Below are 18,504 nucleotides of genomic sequence, written 5' to 3' on the forward strand. Positions count from 1 at the left end.
CAAAGAAAGTAATAAGGGAGGATGTGATTTGCTTCTTGAAAGCTTTAAGATGCTTGATCTTTTTATGCAAGTGTGTTGTGTGTCTTCCAATGGAGAGCTTGTATGCATTTTATAGAGATCCAAGCCTTTGATGACCGTTGGAGCTCATTTTCAAAGGATCCAAGGTTTTCATCAAAATTACAGAACTGCCACTCAGCTTGTTAGGCTTAGGCAGAACCCATCCTCTTGCAGCATAGCTTTGATCTTGACATGTCCTTGCTTTTTCTCTTTAATCAAAGTGCAAGGCTGTTTCTGAGCTGCATTTTTCGAAGTCTTTAAGGTCTAGGTTGGCTTCATCTTTTGAGGTGATGTTGACAAGAGAGAAAAAGCCACTTTATGACATAGGACTGTCATACTCAGTCCGAGGATCAGATCTGGCAGCAACATATGATTTTCCATTTTTGGCTTGTTTCAAGTTGCCTTTTGCTAACTTGACTTCCTTATGAATTAAAACGTGCAAGCCCGTTAAATGTTCAGATTTTGACCTTTGCACATGTTTGATAGGTTGCTTTCACTTTTGCTAGCCTTTCCTTTACATACTAGATCTAGCCATATTCACCTTTTTCTTTTGACCTTTTGACTCTTACTTTTGAATGCTTTGTTTATTCATGTTTGACATTGTTATACATTTGAATAAACACAATTATTCTGGTGAGAAATCAGATTGTCCAGATCTGGAGTTTTTCAACTTGCAGCAATTTCCATCCTCGCGCTTGCAGCAATTTCCATCCTCACGAGGGTTTTCCATCCTCAGGGCAAAATCACTTTTTTCTTCTTTTTGCCTTAATGATTAATAACCTATTAACTTATATGAATACACTCAAGAGCACATGTTAGTCATTAACCACAATCATAATCTCTTAAGTAATTTTGTTATCATTAAAATCATTTGAGAGATTTTGTCTCAACAAAAACAAGATGTCTATAAATATTATAAAATTAAAGTATTTAAATTATTCATCTCTTTTATTTGTAATGTTAACGGCATTAACATTAATTGAAATTTATAATAGATTAAAATTATTCTATTACTCTAAACTAATCGAACACTACAATAAAACAAAAATTTTAAAAATTTTTACATCAAGTAAAAACTAATTATTTAAATAAGAAAATAATCTTAAATAAATCGTTATAATGTAAGAAGATAGAGGAATATAGAAATTTTTTATAGAAATCTAATATAAAAAAGTTATGTTGGTGATAAATTTTTTTGTTCCATTCACATATACAGTAGAAAAAGACAATAAATAGATGAATGAGAATGACGATAATAATTTCATAAAATTACATTTTTATTAATTATTAAAATAGTCAATATAAGTTTTTATTTTTCTGAAATGACAAATATTTAAAAACACTAATAAGAAATATCAAAATTTGATGCAAATAAAATTAACGAGTTTGATTCAAAATTTAGATTAAATACATCAAATTTTTTTAACTAATTTTTATTTATATTTAAAATATTTTTTATGAACTTATTTAATCCTCTATTTTCTTTTTATCCATATTTTTCTATAATATTACCAATACACTTCATTTTTCTATCAAATATTTTTTATAAGATGTATGGATATTTATACTACCCAATGAAAAATACTTGTTAGATCATAACTCCAAATTAATAATTTTAGACACAGATGAATAAAAAATAATCATATTATTATTTTTTATTTTTTCGATTCATTTGTATTCACCTAAACATTACTTATTTGAGGTTGTTTGTTCCCAAGCAGGTATGCCTCTTACTTTACACCTGGACAGAGAGGGCTGCAGGATCACATCTGATTCTGGCTTGATTGAATTATTACAATGTTTAAAAAATAAAATTGATAAAAAAAGAGTCTATATGAATTGCATTTTATATATCGCTTTGAAACACATCATATAAATAAATAAGAGCAATAGTTTATTTAATAAAACCTTATAAAATATAATTTAAAATAAAATTATGATAAAATATAAAAATAATTTATAAAAATATAATTTAAAATATAAAAATATAACTTTAATCAACCATAAATATAAAAATAATTAATATAATTTGAAATTAAACTTAAAAAATAAAATATTAATAATTAATTTAAAAAATGTTTATATTTTTTTAAAAAAGTAGTTTTATCTTTTTTTATATAATTTAATAAATTAGTATTCAAAATTAAAAAAATATAAAAATTAATTAAAAATTTAAAATAAATATAATTTGTTTATAAGAATATTTTTTATTATTTATATAATAATATATATATATATATATATCATATCTTTATTTATATTCTAATAAATAAAATGTAATTATTTAACTATTCATAATTTTATTTTATTTAAAATAAAATATTTATTTAATAGTGTCAATTGATAGTTTGAATATAAGATTATTTTGTTATTTATTTGTTAATTAAGTGAATTTATGATGTAAATGATAATTTGATTATTTAAAGAAAAATTTGGACAAGGAAAACTATTTTTCTGGAGCCAGTCAAAAAGTGAATATTTCAAAAAGATGGTAAAAAATGTAAATTTTGAAGTAAAATGACAAAAATGGGCAATAAAGATCAATAATGGCACTACTCCGAAAACAAACTGCAAATGAAGATCGAGAGAACGGAGTGTTTTCTGATAGAACACGGAGACCTAATCCTCCCATGGCTCACCCACCAACAACTCGCCAACATTTCCTTAACCTGCAAATCCCTTCACTATCTCACCCGAATCATCACTCGTAACCGCATCTCCGATGCTTCTAGAACCTTCGAGAGTTTCCCTATCCCATTCCTCAACAACAACAACAACAATAACACTTACTCTTACTTTCTCTATACTCCTTCAATCCTTTATAATAATAATATTCCTCGTTATCAACCTTGGGGTAATTCGGTAATTTCACCATCACCAGTTTGGAGGAATCATGATGAAACGGTGACTTTTGTTGATGTGGTGGGATGTGACTGCGGGGAGATATGTCGGGATGGGTGTGCGTGTTTGGGTTTTTTTGATGGGCTTGATGATATGGGCCGTGAGTGTGGGCCGGGCTGTTTTTGTGGAGGAGAGTGTGGGAATAGGGTGAGTCAGAATGGGGTTGCGGTTAGGGTTAAGATTGTGAGAGATGAGAGGAAAGGGTGGGGTTTGTTTGCTGATCAGTTTGTTGGTAAAGGAATGTTCTTGTTTCAATATGCAGGTTATTTTGATTCTAGAATTCAATTATGAAGTTTATATGTTTTAGTTTAGTGTTGTTAGTAGAATTGATTTTAACTTACAAGGTGGAATTTGGAGTTTTAGCCTTCATAATAGAAGCTAGAGTTTATTCTAGAAACATAAAGTTGATTTTGATGTGTTTTTAGTTTTCTTTTTTTCTCTAGAATTGATTCTAATTTGAAATTAAATTTGGAGTTTTTGCCTCCACAGTCCATAATAGAAGCTAGAATTGATTCTAGAATCATACAGTTGATTTTGATGTTGTTTTAGTGTGCTCTTGAGTAGAATCAGTGTTGTAAATTACGGATTTGTTCAAATTCTGATATGCACCGGTGCTATTGTGGCGCCGATATAGCCTCTATTTGACATTATTTTGAACTAAATTGTGAATTGTAGGACAAAAAAAGTCTGATCAAATTATGTTACGTTAGAACTGCCATTTAACGACACTAAGTAGCATTGATTTTCCATTCAGAATTCATTGTACTTCAAGCTGACATTTGGAGTTTTTACTTCTATAATTGATTTTTAGTTTGAAATTTGTTGTTCAACTCACCTTCAATCAAAATTAGTATTACAAACTAATTGCTTGTGTTAATTTTGCACCCTTCCGGTGTTATTTTAATGAGACTTGCTTGTGTTGCTTGATAATAAAGAGTAATGTAACTTTGAGTCTCTATAGTCAACTATATGAATATATCAACTAAAGAGTTGTATGAAGATTGGTTGAAACCATCTTCTAGTGTTTGCTAATGTTAAAGCATTTGTTTCTTAAAGTTTCTTGATTCTTTTAATTGTGATTTTATGCTTGCTTTTTCTTTTAATCCCCACATGAATGCTTTGTAAAATTAATTTGTTGTTTCTGTGTGGAAAAAGGTGAGCTATTGACAACAAAGGAAGCTCAGAGGAGACAAAAACATTACGACGAACTGGCATCGTGTGATCGTTTCTCTTCCGCCCTTTTAGTCGTAAGGGAACATCTTCCATCTGGAAACGCATGTTTGAGATTGAACATAGACGCGACGAGAATAGGAAATGTTGCACGGTTTGTAAACCATTCATGTGATGGTGGTAATTTAAGCACAAAGCTAGTTAGAAGTACAGGATCTTTGTTCCCCCGCCTTTGTTTCTTTGCTTCGAAAGATATTCAAGAAGACGAAGAGCTTACTTTTAGCTATGGAGAAATCAGGAAAAGGTCTAATGGGTTGCCATGCTACTGCAACAGCCCTTCTTGCTTTGGAACATTGCCCTCAGAAGACACGTGAAAGTTGAAACATGTAGGAAGAGGGGCCTTCACTTTGGGGGTTGAGATTGTCTGGATTAGGAACTGGTAGTTTTCATGAATAGCGTTGTTATATCGCTAAAGCGCAGCAGAATTTGAACAAATCGTCATTGTTTTGCGATACAATAATACATAATGTCAAATAGTGGCTATAAACCTATAGTGGCACTATAATGTTTCTTGTGTAGCGGAATATGAACAAACTACTATTTTTTGCGATCCGCGATTGAAAACACTGTGGACAATAGTTCATAGCATGCATTGCAGAAGCGGTCTTCTAAATATCCCCATAACAGTTGGAAGAGTGTTATTCAATTACTGATATTTTTATGTTGAGCCATGGTTGAGTGAAATATGATTATCTTCTAATAGTAATTCCAAAACAGGCCTTCTTCATTACTGATGAAATTTATTGTCTATCTTTATGTTTTACTCATAAATTATTTAAGTTCATTCAGTTAACAGTTTGGTGCTAGGATTTTGCTAGGTAGTGAATCCCAGCGTTTCTAGGTGAGATCCCCGTTATCCCGGTGCAGTGTCTGACCGCGACAACGTGAAACAAGATTCGGGTGTGATCCCGTTATTCCGGCGTAGTTAATCCCAACGTTTTCCAGCGAGATTCCGCTATTATTTCTTCCTTCTCTGATTTGTTGTTTCAACTTTCACCTAGGAAGAAGAGGAAGAAGAATATGTTAATGAAGATGATGCTTGTCTTTGATTCCTATGCTAGAACATGCATTTGAGTTTTAATATTTAGTTATTTTATTACTATGTGTTAAAGACTTCAATATGCATCATCTTTATTTTCTTGACTTTTGTTTGTATTTCAATGTATGCTTTGACTAAAAGTAAGACTTGTGGATTTTTATTACTAATTATGTATGTTTCATAGTTTGAGTCATTTGTTAACTTTGCATTAAATATAAGTTTATATAGTATTATTCATTTAATTTGTTCAAAAAATAACAGTTATCCCACCTATCTTGGAATGCACTATCACACTATCCGACTTTTAGGGTTGGCCGCGACGCACTACTATATGGGATTAGCTACATAGAGATTTAGGACTTGGAAATTATTATAAGCCGGATATTTTACATTCCATTAAGAGGCTTAACAATAGAAACAATTTTGAAATGTTTGTTTGCTTTATATATAAGCATTATCCTTGAGAATAATGCATATTGTAATAATGTTATGGTGATAAAGGATGTAACAAAAGAAACAAAAATGGAAACTCAAATTGATGCATGGTGAAGTACTTTTGTTTTAAGATTTGCTGAATCCTGTTTTCTTCTTAATCAATCAATCAATCATCTTCCTCATAATGAGACAACCTTGAGTTTTGAAAAGGCTCTAAGCTGTGTGATGAAGGTACTGTCTCCATTGTGAGGTCAAAACCAGGGTTGAAGTTGTTGATGTTCATAAGGTTGTTGGTAGAAGCAGATGAATTGTTGGAGTATGCTGGTTGCACTGATACATTGAAGTTTGGTTGCTGTAACATTTGGTGATGCTGTTGGTGTGTGGTTTGAAGAGCACTTGCATATGCAAATCTGCTATTCATCAGCTGATTTTGCATCATTGAGACTTCTGCCTGCATTGCTGCCACCTGAATTGGATAAAAGGTAAGTTATTTATGCATGAATAAAGTTCTTAAAGAGGTTTTTGATTTAGGCATGCATTTTTTATTTTATTTGAGTAAATACCCATATTGGTCAAATTGAGGATGATTATATCAATCTAGTCCTTCTTGTTATCGATATTTCAAAATGATTCTTGAAATTGTAAAATTTTAATCAAATGTGTTCCTCTGTTGGGATTTGTAGGGACTAGAATGACATTAAGTTGATATGATACCAGAAATGAATTTGAAACCAAGTGAATAATGTTAATGATGCATTTGAAATATAAAAATCCAGATAGAGGGAGGCAAAATTTATTAACATTTTGCAATTTCATAGATCATTTTGAAATATTAATAATATGATATACTAGGTTTATATACAACATTACAATTTTAACAAGTTGAATATTTATTCTTTTTGATTTTTTTTCATCTTTAAAGTGTGAAAAAAGGTATTTCAATTTTTATGAGAAAATTAGTAGGTGATATTTCAAAAACATTTATGACATTATTTTTACATATGTCACAATGTCTTATTTTATTATGTACATAAAGTGCATTGTTTGAGCAGAAAAAACAATTTTTAGCACTCTTGTATTATGGAGTAGAATTCATAAACAGCCTTACTGAATGTGGATTGTTTTTGTAAATGGTTTATTAAAGATGAATAGAAGTTGCATAACTAGAGATAGATCAATTTTCTACTCAACCTGTTGTTGCAAAGCAAGAATGGTGGACACACAGCCGTAAACCGGATCAGATAACCTAGCTTGAGCCTCATACGATATTGTCGCCGCCGCTTCATGGCGGTGGTTAGTCGGAATATTGTTCAAGAGTTTCGACACATTGCTAGCGCCAAACACCTTGTGCACAGCCGCAAACCTAGCAGCACCTTGGTCCGTACCAAAGTAGGGTGCAAAAATGCATCCACCACTACACTTCCTCCTCAAGAACTTGCACGCCCCACACGGCGCTATCACCAATGTCTCTTGTGTTACTCCCGTCATAGCACGCTTCGTAGCATTGGCACCTTTACTACGCCTAGCTCCCGAGGTACCATCACCTTGTGAATCAGCCATAGAAAATTACAGACTAATACGACTGATGCAACTATAGTTGCAAGACAAGACTAACACATTAATCAATGATGCAACTATATAGATATTTGTAGGTTGCAGACCGTAATTTAAAACATTGTCAGGTTATTATGGTAATATGGAGATGATGTTTATGTATGATGTTTTGTGAGGGGAGTAAACGTTGGTCATGTGAATGTGGTTGGGAAGGTGAATATTTTTTAGAAAAGAAAGAGTTTTAAGGTTGGTGAAGGAGTGTCTGAGGCACGTGGGATTGGCGTGTTTGTTAGACTGTGTGAATAAAATATTAAGATGATTCGAAAATGATGGTTTGTGTGAAAGTTGCAAAGGTTGTCTTTGTGGGAGAGCACAAGAACTGCGTAGTCTTTGCTTCTCTTCGCGTGTAGAATGGAAAAACCAAAGACGTGTGTGTGTGTGATGTGAGTGTCATGGCTATGCATTCATTCAAGATTATTATAATTTTTTTTAACAATACTTTAGTCACTCTAATGTGTGATAAATATGTTCCATAAGGGGAACTCTTACAGTAAAAATTGGGTGACATTTGATATGTTGAAATACTGGTTTGAACCTACACCTCCCCAACTTTTTCTATATTTGGTGTTTGAGTTTTGTCACTAATGGCTTTGAAAATATGCATGACTAATAAATCTTATAGCTAAATTGGTAAAAGTTTAACTATTTGACTCATGTCTCAAAAGATTGAGGACCTTGATAGCGCTATTAAACTTAGTCCCCGAAAGTTAATTCTCCTAAACTTTTTTTTTTTAATATAAAAAATGTGATACATCCTTTAATCTTTTATTTTTGTAACTGTTAGCTAAAAGTTCTCTGATCAAATTGTTAGTTTTAACTTTAATGGGCTCTCTAATTGTTGGCTTAAAACTATATAATACACCCTTTTTTATACTTAAAATTTTCAACCTTTTTCGTTTAACTCAAGATGTTTTTTGCAATTTTAATTAACAAGATAGTTTCTTCTCAAAACTCACCTATAGAATATCAAATTTTGCTCAAAGTGTCAAATATATAAATGATATGTTCAATGTTCATGTTATTTTTTATATTATTTTAGGGGCTAAAATTTTTGTTTTACCTACTGGAAAGATGAGGAATTTAAGTAAAGTAATTAGAACAAAAATAGGAGAAAAATTATAAGATATAAACTATAAACTGAAAATGTTAGCGTGTGAAAAGAAACACTATAAGCTACCAAAAACTTGCTACTAGTGAGATTAGTTCTTTACAAAACAACACTATTTCGTTATGAACAAGATAGTATGAAGGAATTTGTATGACATTTTTACAAATTTGAATTTAGTCAATCAAATTCTTATTAACCACACATGAACCTTAAAATAAAATAAAAATTCACTAGTCAAGTATAAGGTATGAGATTAATTTTGATACATTATTACTGTAAAAAAAAATTATATGGTTAATCAATCACAAATGACAGTTAAGATATTAGGATATGCATTATTTGCTCTTTGGGTCATGTAAGAAACGTGAAGTGCATATTTGGTTTGGTAATGTAGATGTTTATAACCATGGTTTTGGTAAAAGTTATAACGTATAAGCTATTATATAATAAAAATCATAAATGATCCCCAAACGCTTAATTAGCTTTTACAAACCACGAGAAGATCCCTAAGACCAAAACTATATACATGCTAATATTTCCACTCAACAAACATGGATATTGCAAGCTGATTGCATTTTCATGCACTCATTTATATATATTGCTTGTCATGCATGTCATGTTATACTCACTTTGGTTAATTTTAAGGGCTTTTGCTCATATTCATTTATTTTTAAAAGATTAAATGATTTTTTATTTATTTAAATATCAACTCTTAAGGATCTTTTTTAGAATTTTGACTCCAATAAATATGTTGGAATTACAATTTTAGTTTTTTCCCATTTAAATGTGGTTTTTTATATCATTAATTTTAATAATTTCATTTAAGAAAATTCAATTTTTTTTATAAAACATAATTGTTTTATTATTTTAAAAAGGTCTCACTTAATTTTCTTTTTAAGACTTGATATATATCGAGTTCTATTTCTCCTAAGAGTTATGTTTTTAAAATAAATCTTTCTTTTATTCCGTAAATCTAATCTTCTAACACGCATACCCAAAATTTGTATATGAAGATTGAAGTTGCTTAACTAATTTAGGATTATAAATTTGGCCAAAGGATCCCTCACTCTTTGTACACAAATTTGACCGAATGTTTATATATTCATGGGATATATATTTTTGTTCTTTTAAAATTTGTAACATATAATTTTAGTTCACAATTTTTTTCTTAAATTCACCGTTTAAAATGGATAATTTTTTCTAGAGACTAAATTAAATTTTTTGTCAATTTTATATGAATAAAAAATATATTATACTTTATTCATGGATAGACAATCTTGGTTAAGACTATATTAACTATTTTGAATAGTGTCTATGATTTTAGTTAGAATTTCGAAACACTTTTATGCACTAATCAACCACTTTTAAGAACTACAAACCTCACATTCTCTTACCATTAATCTTTTTAAGCATAGTAAAAAGTATATCACCACAAAATTAAATTGAAAACATCTATGTGCATGTTTGGAAAACTTCCACCAATCTTTCTAATGCTTTTTTTACAAGTAGAAATCAAATTTGGTACATTGAAGTTCATAGCACTTATACACATCATGCACCAACTATTTGCGCTAGACTAGACCCTGTTGGTTTCAAACTCAGCTTAGTTCACCAACATTGGACTTGAAAGAGTTACCGCAATTCCAACTGCGACATCGATACTAATGAAAGTTCATTCTTCGAGACGGTAAAGGCGAAATCGGAGAGCTATCACTACTTTGAGAGTCACCTCTCCATGCATCTTGAACTTGAGAAGCAAATTGCAAATTCCACAAAACATCATCTATTGAAGGCCTATCTTCTTGCTCTTTAACTAAACACCTCACACAAATCTCCATCATTGTCTTCAATGATTGATCCAAACACGCATCGCGAATCGATGGATCAATGATGCTCTTCCTAGCTTCATCATCTGCTGTTATGCTTGATTGCAACTGCATTATGAATCATGATACCATTTATGAAAGCATATTCATAAATTTGCAAATGGTTTATGTTTACCATTACTTTGCAAATTGATCATTATTTTGATATATATAAGCATGTTAATATAAAGTCTAGATTCTTCTTATTTTGATATATATAAGCATGTTAATATGTTGATATATATAAGCATGTTAATAGCTAATCTATAACGACTACTATTTTAGAGACAAATTTCGTGATCGACTTTTAGAGACTAATTTAAAAATCGATATAGTGACCGATTTTAGGGGAATAAAATTGGAAAATATTGATGAAACAAAACCCCTTGTATTACCAGATTTTTCAAAGTGTCAACATTCCTTGACTTGATTGTCCTTCCTAGAATGAGTTCCATCAGTATCACCCCAAAGTCATGTATATCAGATTTGTCTTCACTTTTTATACTGCAAAAATAACCAAAGTTTTAAAAATATTATCAGAGATTGAACCGATGACACTACCTATTATGGTTCAATCGGTTGAACCACGGTTAAATTAGGTCACTAATAAATAAATAAGTCTCAAATATTTAAAAAAAATGAAAAAAACTGCTTGAATCCGGTGTTAAGAGAGCGAGTAGAGTGAGAACCGACTACGGTTGAAACAATCGGACTGGTTCCTGGTTCAACCAGCCGGTCCGATTATTAAAATAGTGTATTCAACATCAAAAACTTCTCTACACAACATAGAGTATGTAAAATTACAGCATTATGAGTCCTCTTTTCCATAGACAAAAGTTGAGTGCATGTTTCTCTAAAATAGATTAAAATGCTATCACAACCTTTTGTTAAAGCTAGGACTTTTGAATAGATTTGAAGGGTTTACTTGCCCAACCTGCAATGATAAACAAAGGAAAAACACTTATTTATTTTTCTTATTTTAGGAAAAAAAATGAACTTCTAGATTTAGATTCATTGCAGTGAATAGTTTTTGGAGCCACTATAGTCATCTAATCTACGCTATTGGGTAGAGATTGGATGGCTCACATCGTGACTTCAACAAATTGAAAATTCAGGATTTCAATCGTCTAATCTTCATCAACAATCAAATTTATCGATTACAGTGCTTGTAGCATCGACACTTAGAGATTGAACATGTGTCTAGTGTCCGATACGTATCAGTGTTCGACACTGACACAACACCAACACATATAGTTATATTCAATTACATCTATTTTCTCAAAATATTACTAGAGTATATGTTAGTGTAAATGTCGTGTCTGTCTGTCTGTCTTCGTGCTCTTTGGTACGGGAATTGACAGACCCAATTGACTGCAGTCATCGTCTCTGATTACAGTGCAGTCAAACACATCTAGACCGTCCAATCAAAGATCGGACGGTCCATATTTCAAATTCAGATTTAAGATTTAAAAATAATTAAAATTTAATCTTAAAATATGTACCGTCCAATCAAGTCGAACAACTCAAATGTGCTGATTGCACTGCAGTCAACTGCAGCAAATTCGAATTCGTGCAGTGACTACTTACTACATCAAATCTATATCCAATTTTTTCTTCATGAAAATAAACCATTAACGTTTCATAATAATTTTACTAATACCTTTCCCATGTTGGATAGCATAGGCATATTATAACTACTGATTTTTGCAACAAAATTCTGGTCCAATAAAACATCTGTAATTTTGAGATTGTTTGAATATACACAAGGAACAATCCCTGTATGCAAAAATTGGATTCCCTTTGCCACTCCATTAGCAGCTGCTATGCGTTGAGTCCAATTAAGACACTTTCTATAATGTCTATCTGCATCATAACATGTTCATATAGAAAATATCAGAAATAACATTATTGTTTCAATCTTCCATTACAACTTCATAGTAACTGAAATGTATAATTCAACTGATAATCCTAATGATATTAATTTTTTTCTTTTTGTTTTAACCTATAAAGCATATACTCTCACACGGATACAGACACGGACACGTCGACACATTTTTATAACCCTTTATGTGTTTGAGAAGTGTCCAATGAGTGTCTAAGGTGTGTTGAAGCAAAGATAAAATGTTTTATTTTAGGATACTTGTCTTAGTTGTAGGAGACGTGCGCGGCACGCCTATTCTCAGAGGTGTATGTGCTTTAGAGATTTTTAACTATCCGGTTCCTAGAGAAAGGGGTCTGGTAATCCAAAGTTCAGCCAAGAGGTAAGTAATGTTTGTCCAAGGATTGTTCCAACCAAGATTTAAACTTAGGTTCTCCTAACTAATATACAAATTTAGTGTTGAGTATTGACTCCTAACTAAGATACTAATTGAAAAATTAACAAATGAAGTCAAATTGAAAAATGGTATTGAGCATTGGATCCTAACCAAGATACAAATTTATTGTTATGAATAATTTAGAGTGACTGCTGTAATTTTCTATTAATGTTTAGAGTTACAAAGTACGAACTATGTGTAAATACTACGGTTCAAATTACAAGCTTACTCTAGAACCGAATAAGAGGGTGCTTCGTCTCCACCCCCAACCATCCTAGTCCTAACCCAACATATAAGTAGGTCAAGCCCAATAGAAAGGTGCTCTCGCTCTGCCACGCTCGTTGTGCTTTCAGCTCCACTGGCTATACTCGAGCGTATGTCCACTTATCAGCATATATGAGACATACTTGACAATTAATTTTCTAACAACTAATGAAATGGAATTTCATCTAGAGAAATTTCCCTATCAATTGTTCCTATCACTTGTTAAAATAATTCACTTTTTACACTCTTCCATATGAAAGATATTAAACTTGATGAATTACCTGAGATCCAACTCTTGAGTGATCCATTAGGTACATACTCAAACACAATAAATATTCTTCTAACATTTGAATCATCTAGATAATGTTCATAGCAATGTCCAAGAACACTGACTAAATGATGATGCCTGAATTTTGATATCAATTCTATGTGCTGCATGAAATCTTGATTCCTGTAGTTTTTGGTCAATTTTATACTTCTAATGGCAACAAGTGAACCATCCTTTAGTTGACCTCTGTTCATCTAAAGCATAAAAGGAAAGAAAAAAAAAAAAACACATTGTTTTAAATTATACACACATCAAATAAAAAGAGTACACAGTTATTTTTTGCCTTGAATGTGTGCGGCACTATCACAATAATCCTTGAATATATTAAAATTATAAAACCATATCTAAATATGTATTTTGTTAGTCAGTTTGATTCTTGAATATGTCTTCAGTTAATCAGTTTAATCCTCAAATGTATCTATTGTTGGTCAATTTAGTCAAAAAATTACTAACCAAAGAGATATTTGGGATGTATTTGCAATTTGACACATCCAGAGACTATATTGACAACGTCTCACACATTCAGGGACCAAAATGACTGTTTACTCTTAAGACATATGTGATTGTGTCTTTTGTTAGTAATTTGTTGGATCAAATTGACTAATAGAAGACACATTCAAGGATAAAATGAAGTAATATAAACATATCCGAGGAACAAGTTGACTAATAGAAGATACATTCGAGGAACAAACAAACTAATAAAAACACATTTGAGGGCCAAACTGTCTAACAAAAGATGTATTTATGTATGTTTTCGTGATTTTTAAACATTTAGTGACTATTGTGACTGGCACATTAAGAACTAAAATGAGTACTAACATTTTCAGTTAACTGACACATTAAATGTTTTTCAAAACAGAAAACAGTGTGACATTTTATTGAAGGTGACGACAATAAGAAATGAAAACAAAAATAATTTCTTCAAACCAAATAGGTGCTAACATTTTCAGTTAACTGACACATTAAATGTTTAATATTCTATTACACCTACCTTGTACCATTGTAGCTGTTTTTGAGTTTGTAATTAATACTATTGATATATAGAAAAGGACCAATAGTATCCACAAAAAGGTTTTGTTCCTATAAGTGGTCCTTCACTGGTAGATGGTAGATTAATTTCCTATCCCTTTCATATTTCATATGTCATTCATTATATGCACTTTTCCAGTAATTTGTATTTTCATACAACTAAGGCATTCAAACAACAAAACTATGAGAAAATTAATAAGAACTTCTTTTATATGTATCAGATGAGATATGATCTGAAAATATATTTTTATAGAAGAGACACTCCTCATCTTACAAATTGATTGTATAAGAGTGAGATAGGTCCAAAACAAAACCTAATATAATGTTAGAGCTATAGGGTCACTTGGGTCACGCTCCAGACATCCATTTCTAGATGTGAGGATGTGATATGACCTTAAAAATAATCAATAGTGGGAAGCATATATCACTTTACAGACCGATTTTGTAGGGCTGAATTAAGTCTGACTCAAATTCTAAGATTATCCATGCATAAATCAACTTAAAATAAGTGGCATACCTGCCCTTGAGAACCTTCACCCATAAAAGAAGTGGTGTCAAAGTTGTTAGTAGCAGCCAAAATCTCTTCCAGTGAGAAAGCTCTATAAGGTGGCAGGCCAACACTTCCAAACTTCATTGGTTTAGATACATACCCTTAAGTAACGAGGAAAAAAAATGTTTGTCATCCATATTTAAGACGAAAGAATACTATGAAATTTACAATCAAAATTAATTTAGCATGCAATTTAACATCGGTTGTCTATGTCATAGGCCATAGAATCAAATCGAGATTCAAATCATGAATTAGAAGACCTATTTTTCGGATCGTGAATTGAATCTTATTATGAATCAAAAGATATATTGCCAATAAAAATGTATCATTTTTAAGTAAAAAACAAGCGAGATAACAAAATTATAAGCTGGTATATCATATATAAATCTCAAAATAATTCAATATTGTAATCATATAACAAACGACAAAAGAAGAAAAGTGGCTGGTTATACAAAGTTGACTCAAAAAGTAGTTGACTTCACTAAATTTAAGTAGTGATTCAATAGATTGAATCGCGATTCAAGATGAGATTCATGTTCAAATAGATACAAACTAGATATTCATATCGATTAGGCTCAGGAGAGTATCGAATCAAGATACAACTCACATGTATCATAAAATACTGATAACCATAGTGAGAGATTTTTCAAAATACTTTGCAAGTGGAAAAATGCATAAAAAGTTAGTAGAAGAATCAGATATGACTCGCATGTATCGTAAGTTACTTACTTGCATCAGAGATTAACTTAGAAGTGTATCCAGAAGAAGCTACATTTTCTGATATTAACTTTGTTTCAGAATTCATCATCATCATGCCTTTTCCATTTACTCTTCTAATAACACTAAAAATCAATGCCAAAACCACAAATCCTCCAAAAGTTCCACCAACTATTCCAAACCAAAGAACTTGTTTAGAAAGTCCTTTGTTCTTCTTTCTCTCATTAGGCACTATTCCAACAGCTAATGCTTCAGTGTGACAAAAGGATTGTTTATGTTGATTTTGATCCTCTAAACAATTTCCATCATACAAGAATTTCCTATCATTGGAATTTGAAACTAAACATTTTGGTAAGTTTCCTGTCAAAAGATTTGAAGACAAATCAACAGCTTCTAGTCCAAAATTACATGTCATGTTCTCAAAAATCATTCCTGATAATTTGTTTCTTGAAATGTTGAGATAAGTAATTGAAGGAATTGAAAATAATGATGCTAATTGTATCGGTCCAACGAACGTGTTATCCGATATATCGAATCTCTCGAGTTGATAACATGAACTCAAATCATTAGGTATACTAGACCTAAACTTGTTGTTTCTTAGGACTAAAGTAACCAATTTTTTACCAATTCTAGGAAAGTTTGGTCCAAAATAATTATCATCCAATTCCAACACTTGAAGATTAGTCAACCGGCTTAAATCTGGTACCGATCCATTAAAATGGTTACCGGAAAGCGAAAGAACTCGCAGATTCTCCAAACTAGTTAATGAATCAGGAAGGGAACCGTTGAATAAATTTCGCTTCAAACTCAAAACAGTTAAAGACGGAAACGAATCAAACCAATCAGATAACTTGCCTTCGAGGATATTGTCATCAAGAATGAATGCTTGAAGATGTGAAAGCAATGGAAGTTCTTGAGGAATGGAACCATATAGAAAATTTGAACTAATGTTAACTATTTCTAGTGATGACAAACTAGAAATTTTGCTAGGTAGTGGACCCCACAAGCCAAGGGAAACTAGTGTGAGGACTTTCAAACTTGGAAGCCTTAAAAGGGTTGTGAAAAATGAATCTATTGAAAAGTTTTTTGGAAGAATTTGTGGTTTTGTTGTTTCACCAACTATGTGTAGTTGAGTTATGTTGTTTTCATAGCATACAACATTGAGAGAAGCTTTTGAATCTGTGTTGCAAAAATCTGTATTGGAATTCCATGTGCTTAAGATTGAAGGAAAGTTTAATAAACGTTTGAGTCTTAGAAGGGTGTGAGTGTGTGAAGAGGATTGAAGTTGGTTTGTGTCAGAGGTTGATAGAAAAAGTGTCAACAAAACTAGAAGCACTTTTGGATGAAGCTTATTTTCCATTGGTAAGTTAATGCATGCAATAGAAAGTGGTATGATTTAGATCACAATCTTCTCAAACATTGAAGCTTGGTAACTTCTCCATAAGCCCTGAAATTTCAAGGAGTAAGATATTTAATCATCAATAAGAAAGTTGCATTATGATCTATAGCTTAGTTCAAAATTGCACTTTGTAGCCGCAATGTAAAGTTTTAGAGGTATCTACAATGGCATCGCAACTACAAATGCGGCCACATCGGCTGCATTTTGCTGTAGTATCAAGACTAAGAGCATAACTGCAACTGTGGCCGAAACTGCAATTTTGAACCATGATCCATAGTGTGGATGAACTAAATATTTTGAGTTAATCCAAAGCTAGATTTTTTTTTAAGGTTCAAAGAAATTCATTATTTCATGAGAAAATCACAAGAGTACTTACCTCAACAAAGTGAAGAAAGAAACAAATCAAAAGTGCTATGAGTGAAGAAGTGTTTAGAATACAATGTAAGCTCTTATTTCAAAAACCAAATCTAATTATTGAAGTTTCACATTCTCATCATTTTCTCTCAAAATCCCCTATTAGTCCACCATGAATCCAACCAAGATAGTTAAGTAAAATATGAAGGAAAACAAAATCCATTTTTTTTACACTAAATTCAATGTTTGAAGAACAAACAAAGTAAAAAAACCATTAAAAAAAAAAAAAGAATAAAAGTTCACATACCTCAAAAACTTTGTTGCTACAATACATTCAAAAACTCATCAACAACAAAATTTTCCAAATTTTTCTCATGTGTCAGCTTTCTTTCTCTCTACACACATCAAGTCAAATTGATGTCACGGGTTGAATTAAAAACACAATTCAAAGGACAAAAAATCAGAAACAAGACACTTCACTATTGTTGTCACTTAGTAAATATATGAATGAATGTACAAAGAAAGCATTTCAACCATTTTTCTTCACTTTTGCTTTGAATGGTCTTAAAGGGAGGCCATAGTAACTTAATAAGGAAAAGATAAAGAAAGATTCTTGAAGAGAAGATGACCCTTTATTCTTCATTGTGAATTCTTTCACATGTCATCATTTGGTATCCAATAGATTTGGTTGGAACATGTTTCTATTGTATTTTTTTGTTAAATTTTTTTACATTATCTGTAAATTATAATTAATTATGTGTGTAACTTTATATACAATTATGATAAAATTTAAATATTTTTAATAAATTGACGGCTGTAATTATTTAATAATATAAAATAATTATTCCGAAAATGTAAATAAATTGTTATTTTTTTCATAATTAATTTTGAGGTGATGTTTGAAAAAGATGGCTTTAAACTGACGATAGTGTGACTTAAGCTTTCACTTTCATAATGGACAGATAAGTTTTGGCTTTATTATCTCACTTCAACTTTTTTGCATGGCCCCTTTCTTTTTCTATATGTATCCGTTGCTCTTTAGAGTCTTTCTTTTGTTAGGAAAGAAAAAAGTAGTTATATTGAAATTTTGATTTATTTATTTTTATTAATTTATTGGATTAATTTATTTATTTTAAAATTGATAATTTTGATCTATTTTTTAGATTTTTTTATTAAAAAATATTGACGTGACATGTTATCTGAAACGATAATATAGAATAGTTAATATCTATTGAAATTGCAGTGAAATTTTTAAAAATTTTGGTTTGAAATTTTGAAATAATTTTTTTTTTGTAATTT

The 18,504-nt window shown here is 31.0% G+C and overlaps 3 protein-coding genes across 6 annotated transcripts; 1 reads left to right on the plus strand and 2 right to left on the minus strand.

Annotated features, from left to right (window-relative positions):
- Positions 1-2,604: 2,604 nt before the first annotated feature.
- Positions 2,605-5,420, plus strand: LOC101493902 (histone-lysine N-methyltransferase SUVR3). The gene is made up of 2 exons (XM_004489601.4): positions 2,605-3,220; positions 4,114-5,420. Exons 1-2 carry the CDS (start codon positions 2,632-2,634, stop codon positions 4,500-4,502), a joined length of 978 nt encoding a protein of 325 aa, XP_004489658.1. The 5' UTR covers positions 2,605-2,631; the 3' UTR covers positions 4,503-5,420.
- Positions 5,421-5,594: 174 nt separating this feature from the next.
- On the minus strand, positions 5,595-7,651 carry LOC101493585 (LOB domain-containing protein 20). The gene is made up of 2 exons (XM_012712711.3): positions 6,854-7,651; positions 5,595-6,128 (listed from the first exon to the last, which is right to left on the minus strand). The coding sequence occupies exons 1-2, from the start codon at positions 7,220-7,222 to the stop codon at positions 5,829-5,831; spliced, it is 669 nt and encodes a 222-aa protein (XP_012568165.1). The 5' UTR covers positions 7,223-7,651; the 3' UTR covers positions 5,595-5,828.
- Positions 7,652-9,810: 2,159 nt separating this feature from the next.
- LOC101494226 (probable inactive leucine-rich repeat receptor-like protein kinase At3g03770) lies at positions 9,811-17,912 on the minus strand. 4 transcript variants are annotated; one of them, XM_073365194.1, is made up of 8 exons: positions 17,740-17,906; positions 15,465-16,899; positions 14,703-14,836; positions 13,110-13,350; positions 11,910-12,112; positions 11,131-11,183; positions 10,645-10,753; positions 9,811-10,318 (listed from the first exon to the last, which is right to left on the minus strand). In XM_073365194.1, exons 2-8 carry the CDS (start codon positions 16,810-16,812, stop codon positions 10,046-10,048), a joined length of 2,361 nt encoding a protein of 786 aa, XP_073221295.1. In that variant the 5' UTR covers positions 16,813-16,899; positions 17,740-17,906; the 3' UTR covers positions 9,811-10,045. The 4 variants fall into 4 exon arrangements, 3 of the variants coding, with proteins under 3 accessions (XP_073221295.1, XP_004489659.1, XP_004489660.1); XM_004489602.4 differs by having other exon boundaries at positions 17,513-17,906; XM_004489603.4 differs by lacking the exon at positions 17,740-17,906 and adding an exon at positions 17,228-17,488.
- Between the last annotated feature and the right edge of the window lie 592 nt (positions 17,913-18,504).

This window comes from Cicer arietinum, chromosome 2, assembly GCF_000331145.2.
Source record: "Cicer arietinum cultivar CDC Frontier isolate Library 1 chromosome 2, Cicar.CDCFrontier_v2.0, whole genome shotgun sequence".
NCBI lineage: Eukaryota > Viridiplantae > Streptophyta > Magnoliopsida > Fabales > Fabaceae > Cicer > Cicer arietinum.